General features: G+C 35.9%; 3 protein-coding genes across 4 annotated transcripts in view; 2 read left to right on the top strand and 1 right to left on the bottom strand.

Annotated features, from left to right (window-relative positions):
• The window catches only part of LOC111330369 (zinc transporter 6-A), an 11,228-nt gene extending 7,293 nt beyond the window's left edge, over positions 1–3,935 (top strand). The window contains exons 10-16 of the mRNA XM_022935206.2: positions 190–238; positions 894–1,013; positions 1,328–1,430; positions 1,919–1,966; positions 2,262–2,330; positions 2,715–2,759; positions 3,319–3,935. Of these exons, the coding sequence (XP_022790941.1) occupies positions 190–238; positions 894–1,013; positions 1,328–1,430; positions 1,919–1,966; positions 2,262–2,330; positions 2,715–2,759; positions 3,319–3,621 (737 nt within the window). The 3' untranslated portion in view covers positions 3,622–3,935. The remainder of the gene's footprint in view (positions 1–189; positions 239–893; positions 1,014–1,327; positions 1,431–1,918; positions 1,967–2,261; positions 2,331–2,714; positions 2,760–3,318) is intronic.
• On the bottom strand, positions 3,834–8,601 carry LOC111330370 (lactoylglutathione lyase). Of its 2 annotated transcripts, XM_088762461.1 has the most exons (6): positions 8,477–8,601; positions 7,471–7,541; positions 6,032–6,172; positions 5,575–5,642; positions 4,840–4,929; positions 3,834–4,493 (listed from the first exon to the last, which is right to left on the bottom strand). In XM_088762461.1, exons 1-6 carry the CDS (start codon positions 8,534–8,536, stop codon positions 4,390–4,392), a joined length of 534 nt encoding a protein of 177 aa, XP_088618587.1. In that variant the 5' UTR covers positions 8,537–8,601; the 3' UTR covers positions 3,834–4,389. The 2 variants fall into 2 exon arrangements, with proteins under 2 accessions (XP_088618587.1, XP_022790942.1); XM_022935207.2 differs by lacking the exons at positions 7,471–7,541; positions 8,477–8,601 and adding an exon at positions 6,920–7,062.
• On the top strand, positions 7,125–9,213 carry LOC111330371 (uncharacterized). Its single transcript, XM_022935208.2, has 2 exons — positions 7,125–7,325; positions 8,515–9,213. Exons 1-2 carry the CDS (start codon positions 7,125–7,127, stop codon positions 8,737–8,739), a joined length of 426 nt encoding a protein of 141 aa, XP_022790943.1. The 3' UTR covers positions 8,740–9,213.
• Positions 9,214–10,578: the final 1,365 nt, after the last annotated feature.

Raw genomic sequence — 10,578 nt, 5'->3', positions numbered from 1 at the left:
AATCCCTCACCTTAGTTTATTCATCTATTTGGTATTAACCACCTAAAACTGGGTGGACCTTTTAGCTTTAATTTCTGGGTTCTATAATGTTTCTTTAGCACTGCAGCTCTCTTTAAGCTTAGTTAACCTTAAATGCCATTTTTTTTTAAAATTAGGCAGACTGAATCCCTTTTGTTTGTTTCTTTTAAGCTGCTTCATCAAATTGGTTGCAGGATGCAGTAAATGATTTTGGTCATAGGTGAGTTGGCTGTCAGGTTGTCAGCAGTTTGATTATTAGTTGCATACAATAACAAACATGGGGAAATATTTGAGTGAAAGTGCTGGCAAAAAGATTAAACATCACACAAATGCAGTTGGCTGGCTGTTGCTGAGCTAAAGAACAACTGATCTCCTCTCTAGCTAAAGCTGCTGGTAACAACACCAGTAGAATTGCTGTCACTGTCTCCTGAGTTTTCATTGACAAGTGGTGTCACAAGAGGAAAATATTTTCCTCATCTGAATGAAAAAAATTTGCACCAGCAGGCTGTTGAAAATAAGTTGAAGAATTCTGCATAGCAGTCTGAGAAATCTCTGATTTTTGCTGCCTAATGAACACTGTCTCTGAGTAAAAAAAATTTCTATCTTCCCTCCCCTCCCTCCCTCCCTCTTCTTCCCTCCCTCTTCTTCCCTCTCTTCTCCCCTCCCACTAGATTTCAGTGATGGAGAAAAAGAAAAATTGTATTTCAACTCAATGGTGAAGAAGTCGATTAGAATGCCTGTTTGTCTATTTTGATGAATTGTTGTAGGGTTTGGCCTAGATTTATTTTTGCAAACACTTCTTCAAAGTTCTAACATTGGAGGGGAAAGTCACTGGATTTCTTAAAACTCTGAGTTGATGAATTGTTGTTTTGCAGCATTTGTGGATTTGCACCATTTTTGGGCAAAGTTCTTGTACAGAGGTTCAACCCTATAGCTCTGCTGGGTGTGGCTGGAGCAGCATTAGTTCTTGCAACTGATTTTTTAATCAACTACAAGTGAGAGAATTTGATATTCTTTTTGCATCTATTTAAAATTAATCAAATGCAGTAAATTATAGTATTGGAAATCATTAAATTCATCAAAAAGTCATTATTTTGGTTATACAGCTAAATGTGAAGGGTAGATGAATACATCCTGCAGGCTGTTCTTTGTGTTGACAACCTACAAGTCTTGTCAAAATTTAAACATAGTTTTTAATTACTGGTACATGTTTTTTTTTTTTCTTTTTAATACTGTGTGAGATGTGGTATTAAATACTTGAAAGTTACAAACCAAGTAATGTAACTGATAATTTTTTTTTTCTTACCAGTCAATCCTTCATTGCTGACAGCTTTTGTGCGATAGTGACAGCATTTATGATGTGGGCAACCATGTTACCTCTCAGCATATACAGTGGACAGATTCTTCTACAGGTAGTGAGCAGATTCTTCCACAGGTTGTGGACAGATTCTTCTACAGGTAGTGGACAGATTCTTCAACAGGTAGTGAGCAGATTCTTCTACAGGTAGTGGACAGATTCTTCTACAGGTAGTGAGCAGATTCTTCTACAGATAGTGGACAGATTCTTCTACAGGTAGTGGACAGATTCTTCTACAGGTAGTGGACAGATTCTTCTACAGGTTGTGGACAGATTCTTCTACAGGTAGTGAGCAGATTCTTCTACAGGTAGTGGACAGATTATTCTACAGGTAGTGGTCAGATTCTTCTACAGGTAGTGAGCAGATTCTTCTACAGGTAGTGGACAGATTCTTCTACAGGTAGTGAGCAGATTCTTCTACAGGTAGTGAGCTTTGGGTCTCACTGTAGTTGTGTTTGATAATGTCCATAACCTGAATACTGTTATTTTTATAATTTCAGTTAATGAGCTAGTTTTAATTTCATTTTAATTAATATCCTACAGACTTGCCCTATTGATATCATGAGCCAGATAGACAAGTGTCTGCGCGAGGTAAGGTAATGGTCTAAAAGATCACAAGGTTTCAATAATTTTTGCAAGAAAAGTGTTAGCCATTCAACTTCGAAAATAAAGATTTTCGTCATCCTAATTTGGGGTGTGGGAGTGTTTGAGTTTTATTACTTTCTATGTGCGATATAACCTGTAATACCTAGTGGCCTGACATTTGCCTTGCGGTTATTGCTTGGTCAGTGATCTCAGAACTCTTCATATATCCAGTTGTGCTTTCCTCCCAAATATTTTAATTACTGAGAAAAGATCAATCAGCTTTACTTCATTACTATTGTAGGCATCTACATTAGATGGTGTGTTGGAATTCAGAAATGAGCACTTCTGGACAGTTTCATTTGGAAGAATGGTGAGATACATAAAACACCTTACTGTCACCATAATGCCTTTTTTCTCATTGACATTTCTTACGAAAAAGAAATAAAAAGGAGCAGATTGCTATGGTGATAAGATTGTGCACTCCGCTTCAATAACTGCCCCCAAGGTTTTTTTTTTTTTAAGTCTGATGTGACAAATTACATAACATGGGCCTTTAAGGAGACATTAAAATAAGGAAAGTCAAAATTAATTAAAAGGAAAGTTTACACCAGGTTTGTCTCATAATTGTAACGGCATATTTTGAAAATTTGGCATCAGAAAGTATGTCATTAATGGTTTTCTTGTGTTGAGTAATATTTCTGACTGTGGTTTTAATTATAATAATGATTAGCATTTTGCTGTCAAACTTGTATAGGCTGGTTCCTTGCATGTCAGAGTAAGAAGAGATGCTAGTGAACAGGTAAGGACAGCTGTGAAGTATTCCTTCCAAATTACATCCAAATAGTAAAAGAGGAAGATCACAGTGTTTTTCTTTTTTTTTTGTCGCAAAAAGAAAACTTTCCTTTGACATGACTGACTACAAATTTATAGTATAGGGCCCAGTTGTTCGAAGAGTAGATACCACTGTCCAGCAGATGAGTGTTAACAAAACATACTGTGCTTAATCCAGTGCATAGTGATTCACCCAATGAATAGCATTATCTCCATCCTCATCCTCCTTCCAACAACCGGCAGAGTATTGTGGAGGCTTTTCATGTCACTTGGTACATCGTACTATTTTGTTAAGTACACGACCCCACAAGCTTTTTAGCTTTAATTCTTATCGTGTATAAGTAAAGATTCTGTTCTATTCTTTTCTAAGATTGTTAAGAATAATGATGATGTTGAACCAAGATTTAAATTCATCTTGAACTGAGGCACTCTCTGCCTTAAAATTTAGTTAACACATGAACCTTGTCTTTCAATCTGAGCTCTGCAGCCTCAAACAGATCTTTTCTGTTCTGTGTTTTCTTTTACAGATGGTGCTTGCTCACGTAACCAACAAGTTATCCAGTCATGTATCACACTTAACAATTCAAGTATTCAAAGATGATTGGATACGACCATCAAGTACTACAAAGGTGAATATTCCAAGTCTACCATCTGTGGCCAGTTCTCCTAGCAGTTCTATGCTAACAAGGCCATACAGCAGTCCACAGTTGTACAAAACTAACACCCCACAAGTCACAAGAGGACTTGACAGACCCAAAACAGACAATAGGACAGCTGCAAACAAAGCTTCAAGTCCCTTCACAACCATTTCTCCACACAAGACATCATGATAGTCAACAAATCTTCACTCCCAATATCTAGAACTAAATTCTCCCAACTGTTAACAATGAATTCCTCCATTACTCCATCCTGAGAATTTGTTGTGACATCAATAACAAAGCAACATCCTAGAGTACCTTTCTAATTGACAGCATGTTAAAATTTTAAGGAGAATTTAGGTATTGAGCACTATCGAGAGTGTAAGTGTAAGGAGCTAATTAGATAAAGTGACAGAAGCCTTATTTATTTGTTTGCATCGTTAGTCTGTAATTATAAGTGAAAGTAGTTGAGGTTAAAAAATGCAAATAAACTTAATGATTCTCTATTCCTGGTTTTCCTTTAAAATGTAGTTGTATAAGAATAAACTTAATTTAGAGTAACAAAATTATATTCTCCAGGGCTCAGTGAATAATAACTCAAGAAATTTAACAGGGAGGAGTTTGATAGGAGTTGGAGAATACCATGATCTCCAAAGCTTATTGGACACCTTGTCCTTCCCATGAAGGAAGAAGTATTGGATTTAGATAACTTAATAAAGAAGAACAAAGAAACATTAACAATTACAATGAGACAACACAGCAATTTTTTTTAGCAGTCTTGCATAGAACTTTGCAGTTTTATTACAATACATCTATACAGATTTAAAGTTAGTGATCATCATTGTTATTTATTGGAGAGAAATGCTTTGGTTCTGAAGTTTCTAAAGACAGTTTGCCACTGATCAGTTGATTGGAAGTACATTTTCAAAAACTTAGAACCTCAAAACATCAGCAATGCTTCTAAGAAGCAAAAGCTTTAGTGACACTGAGAAGATTTTCTCCATTGAGAATTTCAATCCAGTAGCCATCAGGATCTTCAACAAATGCAATTCCTTTCATTTTACCTTTAGATGGAAAGAAGGAAAGCAAATGAATATCTAATAATTAGATCAATATCATTGAGACTACTACTGAACACAAATGCAAAGAAATTATTGTGTTAAAATGTTTCCAAATGAGTTCTCAGTCTCTAAAATACTTTCCTAAGTAATCAGACAATCCTCTCAAAGTATTTTGATAAAAAAAAAAAGAATACTGTTTAATGCAAGGATGATTGTATAGAAATTGGTTAATTACTGTCAGCTTTTGTCAGTTATCATCAGCTGATTATCCCATCTTCAGTTTCCAAATTAGAGGTTTTCAAACTAAATTGTGAATGTTTTCCACTTAGCAATCATCATACAAGCTTACCATCATTAGGTTTTTTGACAAATTTCACCCCAAGCTTTTGAAAACGGTCACAGGCCTTGTCCACATCAGGCACTGTGAAACCAATGTGGCCTAGTGAGAGAATAAGATGAACATAGAATCTATGTATGTAGGCTTAATAAACTTCTCTTTTTTGGCAGAAATTGAACTTACAACACTCAGCAGAGTTCATTCCTTAGATCTAATTCAAATTGGGGAGGCAGTTTATTTGTCATAACTTCATGACAACTGGATGCGAAGAAACAAAGCAAAAGTTATGATAAAAAATGTAGTTCTAAGATCACCTCTAGTAAACTTAAGAGTGACAGTGTAACATTTAGTCATTTGAGGTGAGAGACAAATTGGCTTTCCATGTCTTTGATTAGTGCATTGATGTTTTATAACATTAGATCATTGGATTAATGGCCTTTGATTTCTCTGATATGTGTATTGAAGTATAGTCTGAAATGCACGAGTTCAAGGAATAGGCATGTCCTTGTGGAGTATTGTCTGACTCACAGTGCCTCTCTCCATCTAAGAGTCTAAATAGATGCCAGTAGACTGACAAAGAAATCAGAAATTTCTGAATGGTAACTTGAAAATCAATACTTCTGATTGAAACATGCTTTCAAAACTGGGACAAGCTCTGAGGTTGTGACCTGTATAGATCATACGAATGGCTTTCTTTAAAATTGTTTCTACCTGCTACAGAATGTAAAAGGAAGGTGGTATACTCACCAAAACCCTTTGGTTCAGAGTTTCCATTGTGGTATTTACAATCAGGGTCATTCTCTGTTCCCCAGTTACTGTTGACATCAAAAAGAGTTTCAAAATCTCCAGGAGGTTCAGTTCAATCATTAATAAACTTGTAACACACTGATGATGAAACATACAGGAAAATATGCAATTTATTGTCAGTATGGTAAAACATAAAAACTTGTCAGATTTACTCAAAAACTTCCATATTAACATCTGCAGTCTGAAAGATACTTTTTCCAAACCACTTGCAAGATAAGGCAATTTTTTTTTGTGGGCACTGAGGAGCTAATTTTCAAAGTCACAGCCCACTCCATAAGGCTTAATGTTCACAAATGTGTGCTTCAGTAACTTAACACACTTGTATAGTATATGTACTCTTAATTAGCAAGTAATTACAGTGACTACAAATCACAAATATATTACATTTCTTACTCACTGTGTTAACTCTAAAGTTGCTTTTTGAGCACAAAGCCACTTGGTCTTCTCATCAGCATCACTTGGAATGACTGATGCTTCCTCAAATCCCAGAAAGTACAAAGAAAACTTCATTTCTGGAAAGTGATACTTCTGTAAAAGCCTATATCACATGGACAATTAATAATAATAATAATAAAAAAAAACAGTTGTTAGTAGTCAGTCTCCTAAGATACAAATTTGACCCCTCCATCTGCAATCAAGGTTAAAAAATGTACCAGATGAAAGAGAATTTAGACATTTCCTAAATAAATGAATTTAGAGGAATAATAATTTATTTATGGCTCATTGCCAATGCATAATTATACCTTACTGCAATTTTGAGAAAATTAGTAATGTCTAACAAGGGGGAGGGTAATGGAAAAAAGAATTCAGACTCATGTCTTGCAGAGCTTTGCCTCTCTATTTGTGGCCAAAATTTCAGAGGGTTCATTTCTATATTGCTCTGCCAAGGGTGGGGCAAACTTCTTTGAAATTTGGTAAGGATTCAGTGTACAACCCTTGGGATCAGGGTCTGAAATTGGATAGTCTATGTTGTTTGTGAGATAAGGCCTCTCATCACCATTCAGGTTTGAAAAATTATAGAGAAAAAGACAACTTATCTATGGTCTGAAAACTGATAGGTGTTTCAAGAAGCACACACTCCACCCGAAATTTCGGACACCCTCCCCCCCCCCCCCCACCCTCCACCCCAGTTCTCTTCCTCTTCGTCCACACTCACAGAGGGAGAGTTGCGGAGGAAAGTTCCAAAAATAACCTTAAACTGCAGAAATTGTACATGCTACTTTGACTGATTAAGACAAACAACGCAGACAAAGATTAGCGCCATAAAGAATTGGCCCAAACTGACCTCATGCCCATTACACGCGTGTAGAAATCCAGCGATACTTTAGGATCCTTTACTCGAATCATCGTCTGCTGAAAAGTGAAACCCTTCGTATTTGCGTCCGGTTCAGTGATGGAAGAACTAATATCTTTTTCAGATAACGCCATTTTTGCTAGTTATTCAGAAGATCATAGATTTTTTTAAAGTGCCTTTATTTATCGACTGCCGAATGGTGCCCAATCCTTTCCGAGATCAACAATATCTCTGGGCCTGGTTACATAACCTCATCTTTTCGACTTATCGATCAATAATGGCGATAAGTGACAGTTTATACCGATTTTTGCTAAGTTCAGGAATTATGGTCGGCGGTACTGGCTTGGCTTGGATGTTAATGAAAGTTCTTGTACCAACCAAAGAAGACATGATCAAGGTAGTTGTTTGGTTACAATTATTTTGTCGCGTTAGGATGGCTACATACACGTCTCTGACCTGCAAGTTTCTGGCGTTTACCCTATCTAAGTTCTCTAAGAGGACAATGATATTAAAGATTAAAATAGCCAGAATCATGAACTCACTTATAATATAAGAAAAACGAAATGAATCTCTTCCGGAAATCCTGGTGGACTGAGATTTTGTAGGTTGTTACCTTCAAAGAAATGTGGATCATACGAGCTTAATTATGTAACTGGCTATTTCATTGGTAGGAAGGTCGAATTCCACGTTAATATGATGTTATTATGATAAACACAAATCTTAGGTTTCCATTGACGGATCCGTCTTGGTTATAGGGCATCAGAAGGCATCAGAGGCCTACCTTCTCAGCTGCCTTTCTGGGGGGGGGGGGGGGGGGGAGGAGGAGGAGAGAAAGAGCTCCTACCCTTTAGGCCTAGGCACATGTAAAGCAACTACCCCTTGCATCTAACAGTCTCTAACAGTCAGTGATCATAAATAAATAGAAATGACAATTTGTTTTCATTTGCAGTTTGCTTAGTGTCACAGATGCAGATGATCACAAACTGCAGGGACCCCTGCTCCTGTTTTTCTCCCACTTTTTCAAAAAATTCACTACAGACTCAGAGCATAGCACAGGCTAATATTATAGGGGTAATCAAATAATTGTTGTTTCAACAGTGTTCTCATTTATTTTGAGCATGACTGGTGAAAGAAATGTTCAAACTGGAAAAGCAATCCTTTTACAGGTTGAATTTTAAGAATTCTAAGCAATTTCAGGAGGAAATAAGAGATACTAAGGGCAATAAATTTTACCAGCTACTGTCTGAAAAGGAGAACATAACTCGTTGAAAAATTCTTTGTGTGATAGAATTCACATCACATACTAATATCATTCGCTCCGACGAAGGGCTAACGCTCGAAACGTCAGCTTCTGTAATCATTACGGTGGCCAATTTACCATTTCAACTTTGTTGACATATCCAAATTATTTTGTTACTCCCACCGACGCAGCCCCAAACAGTTTCTTTCGAAACTATCAGCCTTTAGTCATTACTAATATCACACTTACATAATTATAATCACCACATGTCTCATATTTCCATAATTTTACTGGCCCTTGTTACTTACAGTAATCCTCTTTCTAATTATGAATTTCTGTTTCTTAGAAACTTCCAGCAGAGGCAACATCACCCGAGGCCTTAGCCACACAAGACAGAATAAATGAGCAGTTTTTTATGGTTCTTAAAGAAAACATGAATTCTAGCAATCCAGCTTGGAAAGTCATGGGGCTAAAGGAAGTAGAGGAAAAACAACAAAAAAGAAAAGATCAGCAGCAGAAGAAGGAAGTGAAATTAAAAGAAAAACAATCTAGCGAGTTCACAACAGAATAGAGTGAAGTTTCTAAGGTTACCACAGCTATAATTAAGAGAGTGGAAAACTTCCTGGTCATTTAAAACAAGTAGCCTTCTTCAAAAAGGTTCAGGGCATTCCATCCATTCTCTTACTTGCTGGAATTTAAAGCAAGAATACAGACTACCATTTATTTAATTTTTTTCTGGCACATTATGTACTAATTCAACGAACTTTTCCTTCAAGCAAGAGGTTTGTGGAAGAGTGCTTCATTTTTTTTTTTTTGGACTGAAACAAGATAGGGGCTGAGTTAGTCTCAACTTTTTCTTATCAGAAATAGTTCAATCTTTCTGAGAAATATTTGTGAGGAGGTTCTTAAAATAAGAGAAAAGTTCAGAAAATATGTAAGTCTTTTCTTTTGAGCCAATATTGTTTATCAATAAGAATCTTGTCAAATTATTGCAAAAAAAAACACCAAGTTGTATAAAAAAAAAAATGGATCAGTTTACTCGCCATTTTTGTTTTGTTCAGATGACCTTGACTTTGAAATGTAACGAAGTGAACTTGGTTCACTCATGAAATAACTCCCTACACTTGTAGTTTATTGATGGAGGTTATGTTTCCTATATTATAAATCTGCATTCATCTCTTGAAACAGCCAAGGTTCTTATAGACCATTGAATAAAGGCTGATAGTTTCGAAAGAAACTGTTTGGGGCTGCGTCGGTGGGAGTAACGAAATAATATGGATATATCAACAAAGTTGAAATGGTAAATTAGCCACCATAATGATTACAAAAGCTGACGTTTTGAGCGTTAGCCCTTCGTTGGAGCGAATGACTTCGCTCCGACGAAGGGCTAACGCTCGAAACGTCAGCTTTTGTAATCATTACGGTGGCTAATTTACCATTTCAACTTTGTTGATATATCCATGTTATTTCTTATAGACCATGTCTAGCCTTTCCCTCCCTCCTCCTCAAGGGGTGGGGGGGGGGGGTGGGGGGTATGGACACATAGGCAAAGGTCCTTAATATATTTGCTGTGGTGGTGTAATGGTACTAAACCACACCTAACTAATGACTAGGGACACCTAGGTTTAAACTCACTCCCAAGATATGTTGAGTAATTCTCCCTTCTGGCTGCTAAATGTCTCCCTGGAAGATACTTAGTAGAAACTGATGTAAAATCAGCAAAAATATTTTGGCAGATTAATGTGAATGTATTGTAGGGAAAAGTAACAAGTCAATCACTTCTGGGGATAACATCAATTAAATCATTTGTTGCATTGAATGAAAACATGAAAGTCTAAGAATGGTGCTTTTCTTTATCTATTTTTTAATTTTAAGTTTAAATCAGTTTCAAAGTTTTCTTTATTATCAAAATTGTATTGCATCATTAACAAATAACATTAAGAAAAATTCAGTTGCACCTACATAAAGACTTACCCACCAAATGGTGAATTTTGTATGCTAATTTTATCTCACTTTACCTTCAATAATAATAATATAAATTCAAAATTTATAACACACTTTTTCCATGTAGATATGATCAAAAGTGCGGTACAATGCTATTAAAAAGTTAAAAAGCAAATTGAAACTCAAATGTACATAGTAAATAAAGCTAAAAATTGAAATAAAAACTCTTGGTACGTAATGTAAAATTTTAGAAACATTACTTATGTTAAGCAAGTTTAAAAAGATGCGTTTTAAGTAAAGATTTATAAATTGTATTGCATCATTAACAAATAACATAAAGAAAAATTCAGTTGCACCTAGGTAAAGACTTACCAACCAAATGGTGAATTTTGCATGCTAATTTTATCTCACTATACCTTTGCACCACATTATCGGTATACAACTTCTCTTTACTGTTTTTCCTACA

The sequence above is a fragment of the Stylophora pistillata genome, chromosome 6, assembly GCF_964205215.1.
Source record: "Stylophora pistillata chromosome 6, jaStyPist1.2, whole genome shotgun sequence".
Taxonomy (NCBI): Eukaryota; Metazoa; Cnidaria; class Anthozoa; order Scleractinia; family Pocilloporidae; genus Stylophora; species Stylophora pistillata.
Note: the sequence above shows the minus strand (reverse complement) of the source record. Positions and strands in the feature narration are given on the sequence as shown.